This window comes from Lepisosteus platostomus, chromosome 1 (assembly GCF_059453375.1).
Source record: "Lepisosteus platostomus isolate fLepPlt1 chromosome 1, fLepPlt1.hap1, whole genome shotgun sequence".
Classification (NCBI taxonomy): Eukaryota; Metazoa; Chordata; class Actinopteri; order Semionotiformes; family Lepisosteidae; genus Lepisosteus; species Lepisosteus platostomus.
The window spans coordinates 48,978,633-49,004,772 of NC_142611.1; the positions used below are offsets into that span (position 1 = coordinate 48,978,633).

At 39.6% G+C, this 26,140-nt stretch overlaps 1 protein-coding gene across 3 annotated transcripts in view; it reads right to left on the bottom strand.

Moving 5' to 3' along the window:
* hspa4l (heat shock protein 4 like) overlaps positions 1-26,140 on the bottom strand; it is a 49,104-nt gene that overhangs the window by 11,121 nt on the left and 11,843 nt on the right. For all 3 annotated transcript variants that reach the window (XM_088630724.1, XM_088630731.1, XM_088630742.1), the window contains exons 3-12: positions 25,511-25,651; positions 15,832-15,954; positions 14,827-14,926; positions 12,879-13,012; positions 12,216-12,460; positions 11,082-11,158; positions 8,837-8,988; positions 6,054-6,160; positions 3,319-3,452; positions 1,293-1,489 (exon numbers count right to left, since the gene is read on the bottom strand). In XM_088630724.1, coding sequence (XP_088486850.1) covers positions 1,293-1,489; positions 3,319-3,452; positions 6,054-6,160; positions 8,837-8,988; positions 11,082-11,158; positions 12,216-12,460; positions 12,879-13,012; positions 14,827-14,926; positions 15,832-15,954; positions 25,511-25,651 — 1,410 coding nt within the window. The remainder of the gene's footprint in view (positions 1-1,292; positions 1,490-3,318; positions 3,453-6,053; positions 6,161-8,836; positions 8,989-11,081; positions 11,159-12,215; positions 12,461-12,878; positions 13,013-14,826; positions 14,927-15,831; positions 15,955-25,510; positions 25,652-26,140) is intronic.

Below are 26,140 nucleotides of genomic sequence, written 5' to 3' on the forward strand. Positions count from 1 at the left end.
AAAATGTGCTGTGAGAGGACAGTAAAATTGGACAAGATGATGGATCTCATCTGAAATATATTCCCCAGGAAACTGTGGATAATAACTTGCTGCCCTCAGTCACCTGACTTATCGGAAGAACCCTATTGTTCGGGTGACAGTTAAAAACCAGGAAGCAGAGGCCTCCAGTTGTTAGTCTGTATTCCATGTCTAGTCGAACCTATCAGGTCCTCTGTTATTTGATGCACTACAAGGAAGATGAAGGAAGCAAATGGCTGACTGTTATGTGCATGTGAATATGTGACACATTTGATAGACTTTTTGGTGCTAGTAAGCCACTTAGCTGCCCAACTGTGTTTTTAGAGAGCACTGATAAAAAAATAAACTTAGATCTCAAAGTGGAGCTAGAATTTTGTTTGTGTTTCATTGCACTGTTTTTCTGTAGCTTACAGCTATGTTTGTCTCCTGCTTGGGACCCATTTATTATAAGACATCTGCTACAGTACTGTGGCCCCGGAGTAGTCACAGCATGAAACACACTGGGACTTGTGTCAAATCATGTATCCAGGATGAAAAAAGATTCTGTCATAAATACTGTATTGCTGTTATTCAACTGAGAATGAGTTACACCTTCTGTCTTTATTTATGGCCATTAAAGACTTTCATTTTCAAATACTTTTGTATCCATTAAAGATAAGGTAATTTTAGTAGATTTAAAAAGACTAAGATAAATACAGGCACAAACTTAGAGGCAAAAAGTACTGAATTAGCCATAAAATCCTACACGAAAAAGCTAACCAGAAGAATTTGAGCCTAGCCACTGACTGACTATGCTTAACCTTGTGGAGTACATTTAGTTGAAGGGGTCAAAGAATGACATTTCAAACTGCAAAACGGTGTACACTGTCATGACTAGATAATTGAGTTCTGTTAATGTGATCTTTCCAGATACCACTGTCTGTAACTGATACATGACTTGAGTGCTGGCACACTGCTCTTGCCTCAGAGATGTAGCTGTCAAAATGACTTCAATATAGAAGACAAAAGAAGAAGGGGGAAAATATGGCCCATGAGTGAAAAAGCAGACAAAACAGGACATCAAAACCACCACAGAGAGGGACATGGTATGAAATTGACTGGAAACAAGAAAGGAAACAAAAAAAGGAATAGGAAAGGTTTTAACCTGAAGGCTTCCTGCTGGTGGTCTAATCTGTGAGAACTATTGGTTGACTAGAGAAGCTGAACACTTTTTTCCCAGAATAAATGGATGATATATTTTGAGACATATATAAAAAATCTTCCAACTCCCTTACCTTCTCCTCCTGTTTGCCCTCATTCTGGACAGTGGGTTCGGTGTCCATGGGAACGTCGTCGGCTTCGCCCTTCTGCTTCTCAATCAGAGACGCGCTCGACACACTGAAGATCCCGTGAATGTTGACACGAACTTTGACCTTCACTTTGGAGTTGTCCCCATCCGGCTGGGGAACGACATTCTGCACAGTGAACCATCCTGGAAGAGAGAGGAGTGTATAAGTTTCTTTCAAAATATTCTCTTCATTCTCTTCAAATAAATTCACTAACAATACTAGTTAAATGTCTAAGAATTTGCCTTTTTTCGGGAGAATTTAAGGGATCCACGGAATCCATCTAAACCCCAAGTCAGCCATGTTCAGTTAGGAAATTAACGTCAAGAGAATAAGCATCACAATAAATTTTACTCTTCAATACGGAAAAATACTGAAAATATAGAAATATGGGAGCTGCAATAACCAAATCTCTAAACTGACTAACAGGAACATCTGGTTTCAGAGCAGTTTCTTATTCACCTACTGTATTTATAGATCAGTTACTGTATATCCACTTGCAGAAGATACTAAGAAGGCAGTACTATCAAAGCCTTAATCCATGTTAATTTTCAACAGTGCTTAGGGCTCCCAGCTGCATCTTATCCTGTGCCAACATCACTCCACACAGCACTTGGTGCTATGAGGATGAACGCTTTTAATAAACGTGTGATCAACAACATTAACACCATTCTGTTTAGCAACACAACCTTTCCAAGCCTGCATTCGCCCTCTGCATTCCCATCTAGGTTAACAGTTCAGGTCACACAACACATTGGGGAATATAATTGTGTCATTTAAAATGAATTTGACAAGTTTTCCATTGCCGTTTATTGTTTTGTAACAAGGCGGGAGTGGGAGGAGCCACGGCGAACACCGTGGTGAACACCAGTGAGAGTCGACATCCGGTATGAGGGGGCGGAGGCACCTGTGTGAGGTAAGCGAAAACTGGAAAGAAAAACACAAAACGGGAAAAACCAAAAGGAAAAAAAGAAAAATGCATCGCTTTGCACAGCGCCATCCAGGCTGGACTGCCCCTATTTAACGGGGTCCCGCCTGGGGAAAAGAACCGCTTGGGACAGCGGTATCCAGACTGGACTTACCCTCTCTATTGGAGTCCAGTCTGGAAGAAAAGGAGCGTGTGGCCACAACACAAAAGAACTCAATCTGTCTCAGTGGTGTTACACGACGGGCCGGGAGAAAAGGAAAAAAAGAAAACGGAGGAAAAACGCGGCCTTACGCTCTCGTCGCAATCCCCTCCGGGACTGTCGCTGGAAGGTTCTCCCCTTGTGGGGTCTGCTCGTCCCTGTGTCTCTGTGTCGAGGTGCACAGTGTGTCTTAAAGCTGTCACAGCTGTCAGCTGGCTGATTAAGGATGAGCTGCAGCTGTGGTTGTGAAGGCAACGCGACACCCTTAATCCAGGGCTCTGCCTCCACACTGAACATGCCCCAGCATTATGCCACAGTTCACATTTAAATATAAAATTAGATGTAGCAAAAACACTGTAGATTATAAAGAGGCTCTGCATCTAATCATCCTATCTTTACACATATTAGTCCCTAAAACAAGGGGGTTCCCTTTGTCAGCAGGTGTATTTCACTGAATAAAATGTCTGTATTCTGACTTTCACCTTTGTTTCAAAAAAGTCTAGAAGTACAGCGAAACCAGCTGAGGCCCACTTACAGTTTCGACATTGTCTGGTTCAGGTTTCACTGTTGATTCTGTCAATGCTTTTTGAGGATTTTGATTCCTTCTTTAAAAATCAAATCCCCTTGTCGTTTTCTTTGTTCAAGACTAGAAAGGTTTAAGAGCCTGTTAGTGTAGGACATTCCTTTGATTCCAGCAATGTGTCTGGTTGATCAGAAATGTATTTTTGGTAACAACATGAGCAGAACTGTACACAATATTGTAAATGTACTTATACTGTATAATATTAATGTATTACAAGTGCTGAATGTATAGATCTTATTCCAAGTTTTTAGTGCTGTGTTCTCACCTATTCTAGTATCTGGATACGGCAGCTCTTGTTGGTTGCTGTAAAAGGCTTCCAAGTCAAAAGGCTCCTTCTTGTGGAAAGTAATGACCTTAGAGAAGGGAGCTGGATGGTTCTTGCTGAACACTTCGCACTCCCTGCATTATAAAAATAACCACATATTAAGTTCAAAATAGGCACGACAAAATCCAAAACTGTGCAGAAAAGTGACTTTGTTCACATTCTACAGACTGTGTGACTCTACTTGAGGAATCACAGTTACAGTCGAATAGAGACATAACTCAGGCTGCATCATACTCCTCAACCTCGGCTCAAGTGCCACTTGGGAGCCCTGTTGAAATAATGCTTGCAGTAATGGATGGATAATGGAATTTACAAACCAACAAACATATTCTTTCTCATGGACATTTTACGAATTCTGTTTAATGGTTTATGTAGAGAAGAAATAGGTACATTTCTGTTAAAAATTAGATATCAGGAAAACATTTTATCATATCACATTTTCCAAAAATGTCATTGACAAATATGGATATTTAATCATTAAAAACACCTAAAACATTTACACAGATGGATGCTGTATAATGCCGGATATCTTCAAGATTATAATTACTTAAAGACTTAAAAGATCTGTATTTTGTCACAATATAATTGCTTAATCTTTTAATCCATGGAAATGTGTTATTATAATGTACTGATAATATACTCTGCCAAGAAGTCCTTTCTTAAGACTGATTAAAAAAAAACAACTGCAGCTTGCCATGGGTTTTACACATTTAAATGAAACAAGCTGAAAATGTATACCCCATATATAACTGAAAAAACAGATTTAATCATATAATTGAGCATAAGTGAAAAAACATAAGCAATATAATGGTTTGATTGTAAATGATACACTGTCTGTGCTGAGAGCGAATCAGGAAAATATAAAGGCATCTTTTTCCCCTTTTAATTGGAAATTCCCCACAGACTTAATCTTAACTCATCCAACCGCTTCCTACATTTCTGTCATGTGCTGAACTTGGTAAAACTCAGTTTCACAACTATCCTACTGGATTAGAATTTCAAATTCTGGCATAAATGCTAGTTCTCTCTTGACTGATAGGGCAACACCAATCTGCATAGACTGAAACAACACAATTGCAGTGAAGAAATGGGGTTTGTTTTAGAAATATACAGTTAGGAACACGTTTTGGAAGAGATGTTCAGAATTCCTTGACTCCGTGCCTTCCCATCAGAGTAACACAAATGTATGTCTTTTTAATACGGCACACCAAAGTGGAGCCAGCATGGTACATGGTTTCACTTCGTGGTACGCTTCATTATCGTAGAATCTTAGAAAAAATATTCAACCACTGCATTCTACCAGATGATTTTATAGCTCCTGAACTGCATCAGCCACACATTGTGGCTCATAGAAAACAGCATGAAATAATCAAAGCAAATAATATTTTAGCAGATACTACCAGCAGACTGATTTTAACAGACTTTTGCATGAGACGTCAGTAAAATTTGTGTCTGAGCCGTGAGCTGTATCTGTGTGTGGGCAGCAAACAAACAATTAAGAGCTTAATTTCACCCCGAAAAGTAGGAAGAAAAATCATCATATCGTGTTTTTTCTAAGTTTAAGTTTGGAACTAACCAATGCTTTGTTTATTACTAAAATACAGCTGTGTATTTCTTGAGAGTACAATTTAAGCAAAAAAAGCAATTTGGCAATTCAGCGAAGAAACTGATTTTGCACCCCAGGTTACAAATTACTGGGTAAATGTATTTCTGTAAAAATGTGTAGAAAGAGAGAAAGTATTAATCTGACAGAAAGGCAACGCACTGTATGGTGTCACTGCTGTTGAGCATTTCCTAAAATGTCATAACATGTACATGAACTCCATAGCTGTGAAGACACTGGACTCATTTCAAGACTGATTCTGTGCCAAGTGCCTTCTTAAAGGCAGATGAATAGGCAGTAAGGTAGATGGCTAATTTAGCATGGAAAGGATGAGTCACAGCTATGAGCAGAGCTCATCAGTGGGTGTGGATTATCAAGTTGGAGGTTGGAAGTATTAATGAGAGTTGGACTGGATTTATGGGGCTAATGAGAAGTCATGTTGCCTATGATGGTATGTTTGTTAGAAATATCATGGCAAGCTGAGATTATGTAAAAAACAACAGTAAGGAGCCCTCTTTCCAGTATATTCATTCATAACATAGTGCTTTTAGGATATCTTTTCATTTCTTATACTTTCAGTGGCTGGGTATTTTTGATTCACAATAATTATAACTTTTATTGCAGCCTGCTTGTATGTTTCCACAAGAACCAACCACATTAGACCTGACAAAAACCTAAACTGAAAAAACTGTAGCCCAGCTATTACCAAACAAATGTGCTAGTCCTATTCATGAATCGCACATTTCTCTCCATAATGATGACAATAATATCTCATAATTAACATCAGTAAGAACACTGACAATGAGTTCACTTCTGACGTTTTGTTAAGTAGTCAGTTATTAACTTTGCGGAAACTTTCAAGCTTTTTCTTCTTTTACTGAAACCAGTTTTCATGTAACATGCTCATTAAAGCCTTTGCTTAGGGAAAAGTTACATTAGAGCAATGTAATGAAGCACAGGCAATCCCAGATTAATTACTGAAGTCTGCAAGACGCAACTGAAACTGTAAATGAATGGGAAGTACCTAACTGGACATTATTCACTTTAAAACAGAACATAGTGTGGTCCTTACCCAACCCCCTCATCCGATGAGGATTTCCACCTCAGGGTAATGGGAAACGGCACCACGTCTGTGATGGAGAATTCCCGCACTTTAAATGCCGGAGAGAGGATAGCACACTGCCAACAGAGAGAGAAACAGCAATGACGATGTCACTGAGGGCAGGGAGCTTGTTGCTAGGTTTATGAGCTGTTAAGATAACTTTAATTCTCCTTCAAGGGACAAGTCAGTTACATGTGAGGGAAAAAAATAACTCAGTGCTTAAAAACACAATGAGACCTGGGAAAAAAAAAGAAAAAAGCAAATAAAAGTATCTTCTCATTTTCAAATATGTATACTATCATATACTACAATAGTTCTGGCAGGAACACAAAACAGTCTGATGTACTTTATATATCGTAGCAGCAGGACATTAAATTCAAACAAGTGTTAGGAACATCCCTGAACCTGCTACAGTATGCCAAAACAGGCAGCTTCTTGCCCATGGGGAATATGAATACTCTTGAGAGCTATAGGCACTGCTTTCATTGTAATACAATTTTATTTACAATTATTGCTTGCTGTTCCTGAAAAAGTAAATATCATTTATTCAGTGAATTCCTGAATTTACACCAGCTCAAACCTCTTCCCCCTTGCGAATCTCTAGGAGCAAAAGAAAATGGAGCGTAAGATCCTTTAAATAGTAGTAGCACATCTGTACTTCATGGAATTGCGAAAGTCTATTTTTGTGCCAATGTAGCTCCAGTGCACTGTTATAAGAGATTCCCTTCTAAACTAAGAATGTAGCACTGGCCAGGAATCCCAACTGGGCTTAGACAACCAAATAAATACTTGACTTATGAATATTTCACATTCTTCATGTTACTGCATTCTTTGTACTTTTGAGACCAGAATATTTCGACGTTTTACCAAAAAAAGAGTTTCGTGATTCAACAAGTGCATTTTAAACACTCCAACTATTTTTTTTTACACTGAGGCAGCCATATCTGAAAGAAACAATGTTGTGCTGAAGTTCCTATCTGCACTCTAATCATACTTGATAAATAAGAGGAGTGCTGTCCCAGCTGGGCCCTCTCACTTAACAGTAGACAAGAGATGGCTGATTCAGTATGAGGCCTTGCTCAATACAACAGAACAAGTAAAGGTTTACTCCATGCTGAAAAGAAGATTGCGAAACGCTGTGTCTCTTTTTTTTCAGCACGGAATAAACCTTTACTTGTTATTTTGCATCCTATGCATGTTGACGCAGCTCCCTACTTAAACTTGATCAATACAGCTTTCCTAATCAACAGAGCTGATCACAATTATAAACTAATAGTGACAAATTTAAGTTTACATGTAAAGGGTAATTGTTTTTTTTTATTAAAATAATGCTAATATAATTTTTAAATATAAGCTAAAATAATGTATTTGGGGTCTCTTCAATGAGCTCTTGTGTATGAGCTTGTTCACCCACTTCTGTGTAGCTGTTCTTGACAGCTGAAGCATCTTCCTCAGCGTAGCGTGGCACTGAAATGCGTAACCTCCACAAAGACAAGATTCCTGTACGTAACTCCTGAATTACATTATATTTCTGTTCCAAACTTTTGAAAGGCCACAGCCTGGGGAAGACAAGAAAACTGTTCCCATTTTTTCACTGTAATGCCTAACCTAATATTTTTGCTTTCCTGAACTGATGATTTAACAGACAACAGATGTTCACTTTCTTAGTTGCAACAGCATTTGCAGTAAAGCTCTGAGAAAAAAAAAAGTTTGTGAATATCTCCCTCTATTATTAAGACTTTCATGTAGATTTTATTACGTTTTAGGTCTAAAATATACAAATATATGGACCAACCTAGGGGGTTCACAGACTTTTACTCAGCCCTGTACATAAAGACAAATCTGGCTGTCATCACACTTCTGGGGGGAACAACTTCCTCATCAGTGTCGACGAAGATGGGCTGCTTGTACTGTGTGTGTTTAGTCTATGTGTTACTGTTTATTTCCTAACCTTTATAAAACTTACAAAAAGAAAGTGGAGAAATCAACAGCTTGATTTATCAAAGAAAACACACACTCTCGTCATGTTTACAGCTTTCCTCATAAGTCTCAATCAGACATCTTCTCCATCAAGGACTTTCTTGTACTATAAAAGAGGACATGCCTGTCTGTTCAGGGATGCAAATACAGTCAGTCTAGATAAGTACATTGAGGTCCTGATTAGGGACAGATACTGCATGTTCATTCACCCATCCATCCATTTTCTAATCCGCTTAACCACTACAGGATAATGGGAGAGCTGGAGCCTATGAAATGAGCGCCAGGCCGTGTACACACTGATGGAATGCCAGTCCAGCGCTGGGCACACACTCACACACACTCACATCAGGGCCAATCTTCCAGAAGACATTTAACCCACCAGTATGTTTCTGGACATGTGAGAGGAAATCTGAGCAGCTGGAGGAAACTCATAGTAACACGGGGAGATACAGTACGAGCAGAAAAAATAAACTCCACCCAGACAGCACTCCAGGAACTGACCCCAGGGCCCCACCACAGTGAGGAAGCAATGCTAACCACTGCACGATTGTGTTACTGTACATTCTCCAAGAAAATTACTCTACCAGATTCAAATGTACACTGTCATGTTACTGTTCACTGTTAATTTATAAATCTCCTCTTCTTTCCCAGTATATTTGTTCCAAGAGAGGAATATTCTAATGGCTGATGAGCACTAGCAAATGGTGAGGACTTCAAGCCTTGCCCGAAGATGATATTAACTCAAGCAGAGCGATTCTCTGTGCTGGCTGTACCTGCAGAGCACACCCTCGTGCCACAGCCTCGTCTGCGTTCAGCGTGGTGCTGATGTCTTTACAGAAGAACTTGGAGATCGTGTCCTTGATGGCTGGGCTCCTGGTCCCTCCTCCCACCACCTCCACCGCGTAGATGTCCTCTCGTGTTAGCTCTGCGGCACAGGATGGACACTGTCTTGTCACATGAGCCAGACATTTTATTTTATTGGTGATTGGACCATTACCTATACACTCAGTGCAGCCTGCAGCAAAATTCACTTCAGGTACAGTAAAAATGTTTGAAAAGCAAAGCCCTGCAATAACAAACATGAAATTAGCTAACTGATTCACTACTGTACATCTAGAACATAAGAACAGTTATGTTTTACAACAGAGACATGGTCATTTAATACCTTCAAGCCATTTGGTAGTTAATAGCCAATTGATCTAAGGATATCTTCCAATCATGTTGTGAAATAAGTCAGGGTATTGGCTTCAAGCGATCTGCACTTTTAAACTTAATTAAATAGACAAGAAGTGCTTCTCCGGCACCATGATAAACCAACAGAGAGAAGTCTGCAAGAAAACAGTGTTTCAAATTTTGCACATTGTCCTCTGAGATCTTCACCTCACAAACAAATCTTTTCAATTAAACTACTCCCCTCCTTCCAAAACATTTTGAAGTCTGCTCTTGTTCTACAATTTAATGTGTAAAAGCAATATTCCCTAAGGCTTATGCATAACTTATGTTTAGCCAAAAAGTCTAAGAAAGAAAGATATTCTATAGCTGCTCTATCCACAATCCATCTACTGAGAAATGTGTGGCAGGCATCTGCTCCTGGAAAAAGATTAACTGTTTCTTAAAAAAGAGCCCAAAGTAATAATGTACAAATCAGGACCACAGAAATATCTGTTCAGTTCTTGCTCTTAGTTAAATTATTGAAGGCATTTGGAGACATGCTCAAATATTACATTGTTTACAGAGATTAAGCAAAACCAGAAAATGTTTGAATATGATTGTTGGGACCTGCTGCTGTAAACCTCACCAGCCTTTAAAGGCACATGCTGGGAAAGTCCGTTCCTTTTTGTTGCAATACATTCTAAAGTCCTGTGGGTCCTCATTATAAGCCAATTTTATATTTAAAAAAAGGAAAAAAGATTTAAACTTTCACCTAAACTTTAGTCTACTGCCAAAAAAGCCATGAACAGCAGGTTACAGAATGTTATGAGACAAAAGTGGGAAAGAAACAATTCTGCTTATTTACTTAATAAACATGTTTTCTTTGTGCATTCAATTATTAAAGAGGGTAAATACTTTTGAAAAAGATTCACAGAGAATCATAAGAAAAAGATTCATAAGGTGAAATGCTCTGGCCGGGTCAACTCTTTTCCACATTATTTCTTGTTCGAAAAAGTGTAAAGCTGGAACAACAGGACACACACTGCCCCTGGTGTGGAACGTCATGTCACCAACATTAACATGAAAAGTGCTTTTGACTGATTCCTAGGTACATGACTTTAAGTGTGAATGCAAAATAATACAAAGAATTAAAAAAATCTAATTGTAATTTCAGTATAAATTCCCTCAACTTGAACTACACTTTTGAAAAGACATCCTTACATTTATTTTTGGTCTTTTTTATTGCTTCAGCACAATATCTGGATGAGGAGACCTCTCATAAACCCCTAGTTGCTTTTATTGTAACTTGCATCTTCAATCTTTTTTTTTATTATTTCTTTGAGTTACTTAGAAAACAGTGTGTGGGTGTGACAGCACAAAAAGACATCGCTGCTCTAAAACCAGTCCAAAGAATGGTTGCAAAAGATAATTCGTGGCCATAAATTAACAGTTTAAATACACAGGTTAACAGAACTTGTATCTCTTTAACTTGGAACAAAGGAGACTACATGCAGCTTGACAGAAGTATTTTAAAATCAAGAAAGACACTGACAAAGCCAGAAGGGTATCTCAGGACCAAGAGTGAACCAAGGACCTGAGGACACAGGTGGAGGCTAAGGAGGAGTACATTTAGAACTGAAATCAGTGTTTTTATACAAAGGGAGCTGGGAATCTGGAACTTACTCCTCAGCCGAACTGATTACCTGGGATATACCTAGAACAGGCTGGACGAGGTTCTTTTGCTAGCAACCAAATGAGCAACGTGGGCCAAATGGCCTCTCATTTATAAACTCTGCTATATGTTTAAACCCTTGACCTATCTGAGCATGTGGAAGTAAGGAAGTCTGGGTCTATAGATCAGCTTACTAGCTTGCTCCATTGCCACTTTCAGAGGTGCTTCAATTCTGTCCAGGTAGCGAGCACACAGTTCTTCAAAATGAGCCCTAGAAAGAATAAGAGAGAACCAAATATCATCCATCCATTTTCTAACTGCTTTATCCATTTCGGGGTTGTGGTGGAGTCAGAGCCTGTCCTGCAAGGCAGGGTATACCCTGGACAGGACGCCAGCCCATCACAAGGCACACACAGATACAGTACACACTCTCACCAGGGTCACTTCCTCAGAGGCCAATTAATCTACCACTATGTCTTTGGGTGGTGGAAGGAAACCGGAGCACCCAGGGAAAACCCACATTAACGGAGGGAGAATATACAGTACGGTACAAACTCCAGACCGATAGCACCACAGGTCTGGAACTGAACCCAGGACCCCAGCATTGTGAGGCAGCAATACTAACCACTGCTCCACTGTGCTGCCCTATTTGTAAATATATATATATTATTTTCAAATCAGACGCATTACTCTAAATGAGCAATGATAGCCAAAGTACTCAAGAATGTAAAGATACTGTACATCTAACGTTGGCTTTTCAAGTTCAATAATTCACATTTTTGGTTTCAACATATTCCTGACAACAGAACATCTCAAACAAGAAGAGTATAAAAAAATGTGCATCATAATATTAATTATTAATATTAATTAATTAATATTAAAATTATTCAAAGATTAATATTTTAATGACCAGAATTATTCAATTCGCATATTTCTATGAGTATTTCTATCCTATTTTCACTTCAAAACAACAATCAACAAAATCAACAAAAAATTGTACAGTATTCTACAGCTTGCATTACACCTTGGCAGTGAGTGTTGCAACATTTCTGACATTCTCACAAAGTAGGTAGAGTATCTTTCACAACTTAGAACACTGTAACTCAGAAACAAAAGAAAGTTTTCAAAAAGGGATGAACAGCATCAGTCCTGGGTTAAAAGGGAACTACTAAATTGGGACTACTGTGCCCCTTTAGCGCAAAACCTTTCAGCTGCGAGATAATCTGCGTGTCTCAGTGTTAGTTCTGCTCGAACCCAGTCGAGAAGCACGGCCTGGCTCTTTCAAGCAGCCAGGGCGACCACGCCAGCCTGCGAGTGCGGCTCCGTACCTGTTCATCTTCCCTGACACGTCGATGTCGTTCATGAAGCACTCGATGTTCATCGGGAGGTCGGAGGAGTTGGCGCTCATCAGTTTCTTTAGTTTCTCGCACTCCTGAGTGAGTCGGATCAGGGCCCTGGGGTTCTCCTTCACATTGATTTTGTACTTGGTCTTGAACTCCTCGCAGAAATAATCCACCAAGACTTCGTCGAAGTTCCTGCCTCCGAGGTAGGAATCAAAGGAGGTGGCGAGGACCTGAGCAGAGGCAGAGAGACGTCAAGGCAGGCAAAGGTGAACTAATTCCTCATGCCCAGGAGCCAGCCTCCCCCGAGGACAGGGCCGCACGTAGCGTGAAGGACAAAAGGTTTGATTTGCATTTGTATGAAGTGGGTACAAGTTTTAAAAGGGGCAATGTGATTTGCAATATCTGAACCCGTTCAAATACATAAAGCAACCTGATAACACATGCTTATATCAACTCCTATCCGGTCTTGCTATTAAAATTATGTGCCGTGGTTGTATATAAATTAGACTAATCTGTCAAATGAACGCCGAGCAACAAAAGTCTCGTATTTCAACATGTAAAGTTTAGTTCACCTTCGCTGCTTTCTAAATCACTCTTCAAACTCAAACTATGATCATCACAATGTAGACTTTCAAAACTGTTTCCCACCTTGAGCTTGCCCTTGTTGAAAGCAGCAATGTTGACCTGGTATGATGAATGCCCAATGTCCACAAAGACAACATTGCGGGGCTTCTCCTCTGGGGTAGGGAGATCCTGCTTGTATATCCCATAAGCCAGAGCAACTGCACAAAAGCGAACAGAAGGACGCGAGAGTTAGGCTTTACAGTACAAGAAAACCAGCACCACAGAAACAACCTTTCAAAGGATGCAGGCATGAGGCTTTGAAAGGGTAAAGCAGGCAATATTTTCTTTTTTTAATAAAGAAACAATTTCTTTTTTTAATAAGAGAATACCAGTGGAAGAACAAAGGCTTAAAGTGAGACAAATTCCACAACACTCACAAACACTCAGACCACAATCCGAATCAGACTGAAGAGTACAGGCAGGAGACAGCTTTTCATCAAAGAATGGGTCCGTGCACAGAAACAACAGTGCAGAAAACTGCTTACTAATAGGTTCTTGAGTCAGTATGTTAGCACCTAAGAGATGACAGGATGAAAGAGACCTTGTGCCATGTTTTCCATTCCTGTTGTAAGATAAAATACAGCTTCCCCATTTTAAGTTTTTTTGTTGGACAGACTCAATATATTGCTTTAAAGGGGGAACTGTGGGCCCAAATTCCAAATTAAGTACAAAATTGTGAACTTTGTGAAAGTAATGGATAGTTGCCAAATTGTCGCACACCCCTGTTCTCACCACGGGTGAGAGCGAGAGTTTTCACAAACAGGGACATGAAGCGGCCCTTCCTGCTCACTAGTCACTGTACTGATTAATGTAATGTGATGTATGAGTGTATTAACACAGGTTGCACAGCAGACATTTCACCGCAAAAACGTTCTAACTTCCAGCATGCAGAGTTAACAAGTATGTTGTATTTGTTAGCAAAACTGTCTCGAAGCCAAGAGCAACATTTCTATTGGATTAAAAGAGAAGTATTTACAAGCCTGCTTGTTTATAATTGAATAGAGCCGCTTCATGTCACCAGACGTTGTGCTGCCTCATTCTGAATCGCTGTGCATACTTGGGAATTTATTTTGTGGTGTAAACTGAAGGTTTTACACATTACTGTGTACATTTTATTTTCATTGTGGTTTGGAATGCACTCATCAAAGCCAATTCTTTTTTACCCCGAAATATAAAAATCACATTGCAATTCCCCTTTAACACTGTAATCTGTGTCTTATAATAATGAGACACACAGGTTCAGACCAAAATGTCACTGTGGTTAAGAATACTGAATCTGACATAGTTTCTCTGTAGCCACATTATGTAGTGACCCAGAGACTTTTATTGCTTAGTAATTATCTTTTGTCCCAAAGATCAAAGAATTAAAAAAACAACCCACCAGTTCAGCTTTTCCGAAAAGACAGATTCAAAAGAGACAATTCAGCAGTACAGTAAATGTGCAAAATTCAGCCTGTCCCAAATCTTGCTGTTGTGTGTATATATTTTGTAAATGCATTCCAAAACACAATTTATCTCATACCTCCCTGCTTCCTTTGGTTTTGTGCAATGTAAAGCTAAAGAATGAGTGAAAACACTGAGCAAAGCTGGGTTTGAGGACAGCCGAGCACAACTGTCAGCAGATGTTCTAAAAACTGTGTTACAACAGGGATCTCTTTATATATCTCAGCACAGTTCAGACTCCTTAGGGGCTCAGCACAGATGACACAGGCATTCCCCCTCCAATGAACCTCATTATACTTGGGGCAGAAGGTAAAGAGATAGAGACTTGAGCTACGTGTAATCTCAGAGGGCAAATAACCTACTTTGGATGGTTCTTTTAAAGCTCAGCTCCTCTGCATTAAAATTACACACACGCTAGGGAGCAGTTAAAGGGATGCCATGAGTCAGGACCGTCAATGACTTCTCGCAAAGGGATTTAAGAACCGTGAGGCAGTGGAAGACAACACAAGACTCGAACTGTACAACTCACCTGCAGTGGTGTCGTTTATGAGCCGAAGACAGTTCAGCCCAGCAATCTGAGCGGCGTCAATCACAGACCTCCTCTCTGCGTCTGTGAAAAAACTCGGAACCTGGAAAAGAAGCGCAGTCAAGGTCAACGGGTGGGGCACAACTACAAGTAAGAAAGAAAATGCTGCAAATACGTAATCAAGGGCATCGCAACATAAGAAGACACTGGAAATAATGCAATGGAACCCAACCATTCATTAAAAGGTGTTGACATTAATGAAAAACACATTTTTTAACATACTACGGATTCTGTTTGTTGAGCATTTAAGCTACAGCCACGTACTTTAGTTGCATACTGTATGTTACATCGGAAACAAATTATAACACTCTCAGTGTGTAGTAAAAGGGGTCAGTTGATTGGCCTTAGCTAAAAGGAAGGTCGAAAGGCAAAGCAGATTTATAATTTATTCTTTCACTCTGACTGGACCTCTGGGGGAACAGGGGATATTGAATGGGCTACCATGAGGAGAATTAAGTGTTATTCTGAAATAAAACTTAAGAGTTTTTGGAGAATAGTTACAGAATTTGGAAGTTGGAATATTTTGATTAATCAACATCCTGTTTTATATTCTCCAATAGTTTTTAAAATGTAAATCTGTAGTTTTGTGTTTAATTAAAATTACTCCAGCACAGAAACAAGTATTAGAGCTGTAATAAACATAACACTCTGTGTGCAAACCTTTATAGTCACGAAATGCTGGTTCACGTCTGAAGGAAAATAAATACCAAACAGTCTGTGGACGCTGGTTATTCAGCACGTAAAGCTGCATAACATCCACAGACCCGGTATGTCTCAGCTAACTCTTCTTCTTATCACTGCAACCAGCCTTTTCTTTCAATGAAAGGAATGCCATAGGGCTCAAAAGCCTTTAAATACATTCAGTATAGCTGTTTTCCAGGAAAATGGCAAGATACTACAATCCCCCAACCTGTGAAATATGCTGATAGGGAAATGAATCATACTCACTGAAATGACACAGTCCGCCACCGGCTTTTTCAGCGCACTCTCAGAAGTCTCCTTCAATTTTGTCAGCAGCATCGCTGTCACCTGCTCGATGGTGAACACTCTGTCCTCATCCAGATACCTCACCTACAGGCAGAAAGACGACAGGAGGAGGAAGAGCTCAGGCTGCACCAAATTAATGATGGCCAACTGTGATCCTCGGCTTTTATAGGAATGCTTGAAATCGTCAGAAAGAAAAGACCTTGAAGCAGCAGCTACCCTGGCTGTTCCAATCAGAACACAGCAGCAGCTAAGCTCAGACAGGCCCATGCGTCAGGGGCAGCAGTTGTACTGTTGGCAGCCTACATGACTGCGCCAACCTGAAGGGGGATAGTGATGCTGCTCAGGTGGGTTCCCTGTTTTTTTAATAATCCTCTTGAAAACAAGGTTAAACCAGGAAGCTTAAAGGTGAAAATCTGACACCATGTAAAAGAAAAAAAGTTTTTTCCCCCAACATCAGAGGAAGTGAAAGAAAGCATGAAAAAAAAACTAGGTGCAAATTTCATATTTACTGTACTGTGTTCAGAATAGTAAATGTACTCGTCAGCCCCCTGACCTTCCCTCTATTCTATGCTGAATTAACACAAAATGCAGAATTGAGGGTAATGAGAACCTTAGAAAGGTCTGATCTTAATAACCCGCAATGAATTCAGCTGTGCCTCTGCAGTACATGACAACACTCTTTGTCCCGTAAGGAAGAACTCAGTGCAAACACCAGGCTAAATGTTTATTAAGACCTCAGAACAATGGCTGAGGACAGATCCGCATCTTAAAAAAGGACAACAATGAAAGTTCACTTAATTACACGTCTGGGGCGCTGTTTTACTCCGTTCTCAAAAGCCGTCCTGCACAAGCTGGCTGAAGGGGAAACTTAGTCAGCGATTAAAAAAGGAAAAGAACAGCTGAAGCTGCAGCAATCAAGAGGACTGAAATAATCCAATGAGCATTTAATTCATTCTCAGGCTTTCAGTCTATAAATACCAGGGGTGAGGAGGAAGACCTGAAGATGACAGGGCACAGTATTGGTGGGGCTGAACAGCGGACAGGAAAACACTGTGCTGCAAATGCAAAAGACAACGAGTGGAGAGGACAAAAAGACAATATTTCGAGAACAGGATTCACAACGTTAAAGGAATTTTTTTTTAAATTATGTAAAAGAATAAATGTGCTACGAGAAGTACCTTGGAAAACGGAATACAGAGAGGCTAAACTTAATTTAGCTGAAGGTCTCTGTTCTTGCACTGCAAAAGCAGCGAGCAGAAAGCTGACACAACACAACTGCATGCCTTTTAAAATGCGGCTTTGCCTCACACTGCAAACCTTCTTTGTAAAGTCACTTTGCCACGAAAGAGAAAACAAAAAAAAATAAACTACAAAGCGCAGAATGACATATCACTACCAAACTGTTAGCTCTAAAACGTAGAAGAGGTGAATGCTCAAACCGGGAAGATGTAAATAGTAGGGATGGGTACAAGGACCGTACTGTCCTTCCTGACCACCTTATTTCTATCTATAATCTAAATTCCGGGGTAGTTAGAAACTAATCAAGTTTACAAGACAATACTAAAATAGGATTAGAATTGGAGGATTCGAAAACACTGTAGTAACAGCAAATGAAATTCTACAAGATTGAAATAAAATTAAATTCAAGATTAGGCAAATGTAGTCCAATGCAGAGAAGGTGGGGTGCAATTAGTAAAACCAATCTATAGATGCGAAATAGGAAACTGAGGTTGAAGAGGCTGCTTATGAAAAGGACTGTTAATGTTGACACATGATTTACCTCTCCTCAACAATGTGAGGGACCAGTAAAATGAAGTGTTAGAATATAGTTAACGTGTAAAATCTATATCAATAGGTGTTATGTTTAAAACATTATGTACAAATTTGGTCACCTGTACGGAAGTTTTTTTTACGCTACTAAGCAAAAAAAAAGATTTTGTGTTAGTACGAGATAGTATAAAAATACACGAGAAACGTTTTGTATTTATATGAGACAGTATTGCATTAAAAGGTGATAGTTAATTTGTGAACAATAGTGCCTACCATATTAATATGTTACATTATATATGCAATTACATTGTCCAATGCAAAGTAACATTGACTTTAACAATAGACACTGTGACAATATTGTTCTGTTAATTAACTTCTTTAATTAACTAGCGCATTTTAACACAGTTATCTCATATAAACACAATAAGCTTCTCATTTAAATGCAATATCATCTCCTATAAACATAATGAGTTTCTCATTTAAACAAAATACTAGCTTGTATAAACACAAAAAGTTTCTTATTTAAACGCAAAAAATATTTTTTTCTCCATGGTGCTTATAAGCTTCTGTACTTGGGTACACTTGTGCAGGGATCTGTCCAGATCAGAGAAGCCAGATACAGTCCCAGAAAAGTCCCATTCTGTATACTGACAGGCAGAAAGAACTGAATGTTTTTTAACATTCATGTTTCCTACAAAGGGACTTGATTCAAGTTTTCAACATCCATGAAGGCATTGACAATATTAACCCAAAAAATTTCAAAATGGACTCCAAAACACACACTAGACACACTTCTTTATGCAAGGTGTTGTGAAAGTATGGGACAAAATAACCAGCTATATTGTCAAAGCTCATACTTCTTTAAGGAAACTTCTAGAAGAGATTCTTAGATGACCAAAAATATTACATTACTGAAAATATAAAGAACAATCTTACATATTGAAGACATTCTTTGTGAAATTAAATTAAGGAAATGTGAAGTTAAATTCAAGGGAAAAGAAATGTTAACTGAAGCCAGACACAGCCTGGACAGGTGACTTTCCATGAAACACTGCCCAGGTTTGCTAATCTACCTATAGAGAAAACTGAATTATACGAAAGTTTTGAAAGTTTAGGAAAAGCAATAATATTAATGCCAACTGCATTGTTACTAGAGTCACGCTAATTACAAAATATTAAAATTAATCTTTCAAGGAATTGTACCAAGCCACAGCTGTCCACAAAGGAACAAGTAGAGGTTAATTCCATGCTGAAAGACAGAAAGAAAAAGAAAAAAGGGTAGATGAAAAGGCAGGAGGAATGGGGGTAGGTAAGGAAGCTGACGCAGCTCTTGTCTTCAATCTCTACTCCTCTTGTACGCCACTCCTGGCATTGACAAACACTAATTAAAATAACACTTGGACATTTCCTGTACTGCTTTTATTCCTCACAATCACCAACTAACACAGGCCACTGTCTGCTGGGGAGTTTGGCCTGAACTCCAATCTTTCATACGCCTGGGTTAGACGTTGTTGAAACAAGATGACAGATGTGTCATGGTGGACTTACAATAAACCAAAATACCTGGATAAGAAGACAGATCAAAGACAGAAGGTATTTAATGGTAAATAAACAATGGTAAAAACAATGGTACACGTGCGGTTGTTTTAATGGTAAAAACAATTAACAAATAGTAAGCACCTTCCTATTTTCAAAAGGGAAAAGGAGCCAATCACCTCCAACCCTGGCTTTGAAGATCTGCTTCAACAACAGCAAGAGCAACAGTAGAAGTGGCCATGGCATCAGTGTGATTATTTACTTTTACTCTACTCAGATTAGCATTACCAAGTAATGCATCTTGTCAAGTTGGATCCAAAACCACATATTTTAATAGGTTCATCACTTCCAAAACATAGTTTTAGGTTATTGGTTGCAATACTCTTTTCATTCAGCACAATTTATGAAAACTCTTCTCTAGCCTCGTAGATTCTGTTTCCAAAAATATCCATTCTGCCTGGGGCTAAACGCAGACAATGGCTTGATCAGCCTGCACGTTTTCAGGCAACTGAAGCCTGTAACAGACAATACAATTCAAATCAGCAAGGGTGAACCGGACTCTCAATCAGAGCAGCTTCATTCTTAAAACAAGTCCAGAGTGGGACGATAAGGCCAAAACTTTCACTAAACCTCGAAACACCACCAGGAACAGCTGATAAAATCAGGCAGAGACCATAGCGTGGCTGAGACAACACTGCATTTCATGGTCAGCCCCCTCTATATGGAAAACTTCAAGTCCTATCCCTGATAATAGAACACAAAACACTGAACAGGAGAGTAAGCAGCAAGTTAACAGGGCAACAAATGCCAAGTTAGTCCAAAGGGGGAAGAAACAGTGGAATAAGAACAACAGAACACAAAGTGCAGTTGAAAACAGGTGCTCTGTTTTTCAAATCCTCTAAGGAAAGAAAAATCAATCGTCTTCACTGATCAACTGAATTATGAAAGAACAGAAGGACAAATCTATGCTAGTCCCTTGTTAATTCAATGAATTTGGCCAACCTATCTATAGTACCGTGGACATGCTGGGGATTTTAGAGCACGGGCCCCCAGTGTGCAGCATACTGTCCTCAAGGCCAGCCTGTAGAGCTGCATCACTGTTAAATTAAGAGCTTGGGATTCTTCTGTGGTCTCCAGCCAACCCTCTCGCCCAAGAGCACAGCTGTCCTGCTCCAGCACCGCACACCGACCTGTACAGTATTCCTGCTGCTTACTCACGAGCTGCTGTCCAGCACTACCACTAATATCCTGCCAATGACATCAGCTCAAACTGCCCAATGCCCCACACGTGTTACACAGGGGTATCAAAACAATATCACACACATTCATTCTCCTAAAAAAGGCAGCTGAACACCCATTCAATGCCCGATTTGTTAACATTTCTAGCAGAGCAAACTGGTGTGCCAGGATATACAGAAAAGCCCAAGAGCTGGGCTCCAAGATTTCCACTGCTGCACCATATGCACTATAATGGAGCTTCATAAGCCTCAGTGAAGCTGAATCCTTTAGGACCCCTGTAGACCTGGGTTTGGTGAATAACAATGCCCGGCAATTACAATCACAATTCCTTAAATATAATTTTCATCCCAAAGGATTCCCAGCACTTTGAGACACAGGAGGCACTGGACGCTGCACAGCTGCCATTATGCATCAGCAGGCAGATCAGGTGGAGAAGTGAGAGACTACTTCACTAATTTAATTAAGATTGATGAACAGGGAGGCCAAATTGTGTGCAAAACCAAGTGATATTTAGTTAGGACGCAGGAGTACATAACCCTACTCTTATTAACTTCGTGGGATATTTAATACCTGAGCGCTCAGAACTTCAGTTTAATGTCTCATCCGAAGGATGGCAGCACCCACAGTGGCACAGTGTCCCTTGTCACCAATCTGGGACTGGTACATTGCTTCGGAAGCTCTGGTCCAGAGGGAAAAATGTAACTCACTGGCCCTCAGACACCATTTACGATAGAGACTTTGTTTTGACGGTCTCGTGTCCCAGAATTGAACCAGGACGGGGCAGATTGGCCCAACGGTCTCTTCTTACTCACAGGTTAATATTCCTGACAGACTAGGTATCAGGCATCACAGCTCCAGAAGTTAAATAAAAAAACCGGCAAGTGCCTTTTAGTACTATTTGGAGCAACACATTTTCCGCCCTCTTTTTCCCTTTTCATTGCAAAAACTCAGGAAATCATTGTTTTGGGGTTTGGATGACTTTCAGAGCCACAGCCAGGGTGCATACTGTATTTTATGAGCACTTCATCACATTCTGCATTCGGAAACCAGAAAAAAATAAATGCTGATTCAGAAATCTAAAATTTTGCAGGCTTTTGTCGAATCAAAGTTCAGTGTGATTCAGTTCAATGTATGACATTAATTACATTCAGTGCTATCATGTGATAAGCTTTGTTACAGACTTAAATTGCAAGCATGTCACTGCACTGGGGGAAAAGTGACTCATCTGATCTGTGCATGTTGAAGTGTCACATTTAGAAACAAAGGATCTGGCTAGCAATGTTGGAGAGAAGTATGTCAACCGGCTGTACTGAATCTACGAATTAAATTGAGTCTCAAAAGTTTCTGAAATTTGCTGGTGACAAAAATATATCAAAGAAATGTCACCCACATGCCAGTGTCAGAAAGGAGATCCTTTCTGACAAATTTGGAGAATTCCAGGTATTACCGCATGATATGACTAAACAGTCAAAGGGCTTACCAGATATTTTAAAAACTCAAATATATTACCAGGATGGTATGCCTGCAATTTAAAGAACAGTAACGTCAACTGGGAAAAAACACCACAATTTCAGTTTCAAGTTATTCTAAGAAGTGTTTACAGGCCAAATAACAAGTATGGATTTCAAAACAGAGTTATTACAAGCCTTGAAATTAATTGTTTTATATATTATACAATGGAACAGTTCAGGGGGGTAGCTGCGTCAGCATGTGTAGGCTGCAAAGGAACAAGTAATAGGTTTATTCCATGCTGTAAAGAGAAGAAAGAGTGTGACACACCCGAAGAAGGCTCCACCGCCAGAAACACTGTGTTTCCTTTCTTCTCTTTTCAGCATGGAATAAACCTTTTACTTGTTCCTTATACAATGGAATACTACCCAGCTACTACTCCTACAAAATCTATGCTGTCTTTCTCCCTAATTCTTTTAAAATTCCAAAGTAATCAAATGTAATAAAGCAAAATTACCAGTGTAAATGACAAAGGAATGTGTATTTTGGTTGCTAGTTTCCAGTTGCTTACTGTAACCTGATCTGGAATGGGTTAGGTTGATTTATCATCGCCTCACTTACTCACACCACGCATTCCAGACTACACTGCAAAAACTCAGTTTCCTGTATATTTTATCTAAAATAATTTCACGTATCGCTTTTCATAAAAGCCGTACAAGCTGGTACAGTGTGTGCAGGCTGAGTGTGCACTCAGTATGCAGCAGCCAAGTATTCATCTATATTTCACTCATATGGAATGCCTGCCTGGAGGGTGACAGTAACATTATAATGGTTTCCTTTGTAGATCATGTTTTTTCTTTGATATGTAGTAGAAAGAGCCTACATGACACAAAGTCAAAGGACCATATAAGCTAAACAACCTGATTATAGTACAATAATGTTCATTAAACATAAACATCAATTCATAAGCGTAAAAATGATAAGAGGCTATGTGATCCATCTTCTCAAAGGGGCAGCATGCTTTAAGAGCCACAGCCACATAAAACCAATTGTGAAGACCTGCAACACACATAACAGATGATGCCAAGAGGAGAATTGATATTTTTCTTGTTTAAAAGCACTTTAAAGAGCTTTGGGTTGCCGGGTTTCATTTTCTCTTTTCTTTCTTTCACAGGCTAACCCAGTTTTGGAATCTCCACCTCTTATCTACCCAGCCCCCTTGTTCTTGGGAGAGATGAAGACGACACTCCAGTCTTCGGCACACTTGTCAGGCCCAAAGCGCCAGTAAAAGTTAGGAAATGAGAACCAACCTCTCACTGGTAATATCACAAGTTCACAGCCACCTTACAAGCCACAGGGGTCACTACTATACAGCACCCCAAAAACACCCAGTTCAATCAACTATATGCTGCTGCTGCTGCTTGGGGAAACCAGCATAGAGAGAAAAAAGAGCATAAACTAGACTAAGTCTAGTTTTTTTAACTATAAGTTAGACTAAGGCTATACTGCAACTATCACAGACACTATTCTAGCATAGCATATATCTGCAGCTGCCACTGAAATAATGTGCTTTGCTTCCTGGTAACCTGCAAAGTGCAGACTTCGTTCTAACCTGCGTACCTAGTACCTTGTCTTCTGAGAGCATCCTGAGACTATACAGATGGAAACTTAAATAATGTAGCTAGGAAGTACAGATAACAAGCAAACAATCACTTTTTTTCTTGGTCTCTCAGAACACCTACTAGGCTGATTGCCTGCATTGATCTAGTCTTTTCAACACAGTAAAACACATTAAGACAAAATTAAAACAAAAGGTGAGATTACCATTAAGGAACTGTGATAATAATGTGGTACTGATATATACTGAGCATAATGAAACATGTATGTGTGTTCTAAGAATAATAAAAACATGGAAAGTGGATATTTAACAAATATTTTGGCATAATTTTGATAACTGAGCATAATACAATTAAGTGACTCTGACACTCGCTTGAGCACAAAACCACGTTATTAGTGAGAGAGCTGATAGGGCTGATTAGGTGTCAAGCCTGGTGAAAGTTAAGGAAGGAAAGATCCATAAACCTCTCTTGTCAAGAGAACATTAGCACATCTCAATGGACTCACCATCTAATTTTCGTTAGTGATGCATCAAGGTTTTGTGTAGAACAACCTTACAGCAGTGGACATTAGTGAGTGTGGAACAGATATACTAATAGCTGGGTACAAGAGACCCATCAAAGGGTAGGTACGGTCTGTTATTGTGCGACTCCAATGGCAGTGACTGATGGCAATCTGACTGCTCGGCTGACATGACAACACTACAACATGTGAAGGCATGTCCTCGGGACAACAGGGACTCATGGGACAACAGCCTCCTTGCAAGATGAGAAAGTGACATTTAAGGATGCTCTCCATGCCAGACTTGAGCTGGCGTCTCTGAGAACTTTGTGGCATCTAGGGCTCAGAGACCAGTGAACAGGCAAACTGGTGCAAAACCATTCCACCCAGTGGCCAGAAACAGCCAAAAATGCTTTTTTTATCAGAGGACCGCTATACAGCTCTGAATTTGCTTGGCACGTGTTTACACCAGCTTTGTTCCGCCTTCAAGCTGTGCTCTGTTCTGTACACAGCCAAGTCACTCATCTCTAGTTGGGAACAGCACCAGTGGCAGAAACAATCTGCTTTACGCAAGCCAACCAGAACATTAAAGCAAAAACCTGCATTTCTGTTCAGTTGGTAACATGAATTTGGATCGGCGAGAAGAATGAATTTTTTTTATTAGTTTGCCACTAGAATTGATTTTTCGACTCGAGGGACTCCAGCTGGTCATATTTGACATCTCCCTTACTGACCCGTCAAGTGGAACTCGGGTTTCTCAGCCTGTACATCCTGTGCTGTGCAGGCGAGCTCTCTGTGTAAGATGATAATAAGGCACTGTGGACTCCAAACCCCAGCACCTGAGCACCCCACCATCGCCGAAACAGCCACAGCAAATTATACAGAGCTTATTCAAAAAATAAAAAACAACTGTCAAATTATAAATGAAGTGAACGACAGACATTTGAGAAAAAATAACTGTTAACATTCTTAAGGTATGTACGTTCAAAATACATATAAGACAACTCTAGAAATAATCAATATCTGGACTCTCACCAAATTAATGCCCAGAAAACCACAAGGTCATTATGGATTTAAAAAAACTGAAAATTCATTTGAGCTTTGAGCAAGTTATCCAAATTGTCACATTTAGGACCGTGGAGAATAATGAACAAGAAAATGTTAATTGTGAGCAAAAGTAGAAAGAAGAAACACAATGTTTTGGCTGTTGAGCCTTCTTTAGGTGACACCTGAGGCGTGTCTTTGCAGCCAAGGCACAAAGACACAGCTCCCCACTTGAGCTACAGATGAGAAATAACTACTTGCCTTATAGGAAAGAAGTCTAAAAGAGAAATTAAAGAGCAGGGAAATTATCAGCAGGGAGTCAGCCATACCTGAGAAACTAACAACAAAAGGTCTATTATAGCAGAGCATTCTTAAGTTCAAGATCCCAGATGTGATGGGCATCTAACCCATCTCTGTAAATGCAACTGGCCAGACTTAACATCTGGCTTTGAACCCACAACCAGAGGGAGACAGAAGAAAGTACCTTGATTCCAACATTGCCATTGGACATCTTGTGCAGGGTGTAGGGAACCTTAGATCTCTCTGCCTGCACAATGGGGTCGTCGAATGCTCGGCCATGGAACTTCTTAAATCCATGGACTGTGTTCTTGAAGTTTGTTATCATCTGAAAAGTAATACATAAAGAGAGTCAGGGAAAGTAAGTGAACTCATGAAATGTCACCCACAGTTTTGAATTAAGTACAGTGGCTGTCAAGAGGAATAGGCAAAGCTGGTAGAGACTGATCCATGAAAATCCATGGCTACTACCAAATATTCACTTGGGAGGTATAATACTTCTGCAGTCAGTTGATTTCTGTTTTATATTTATAATTAATTAGGAGGATGAGCAGAAGTTGTGACAAAGTGTTTTGTCTCAATCATTGGTAAAAAAATCCAATTAAATACCATATTCCATATTGTAACACAATAAAATGTGAAAATGTCCCTGGTGGGGGGTGGGGGGTGAATACTTCTGATAGTTCTTTCTGGATGACATGATTTTACAGCTGAATAAAAAAGTATAATAAGATAAAATGTGCCAGAACAAAAATGTGCTTCTAATTTAATTGCAAAACAAATACACAAAGAAGACAAGAACCAATTTCACTTGTTT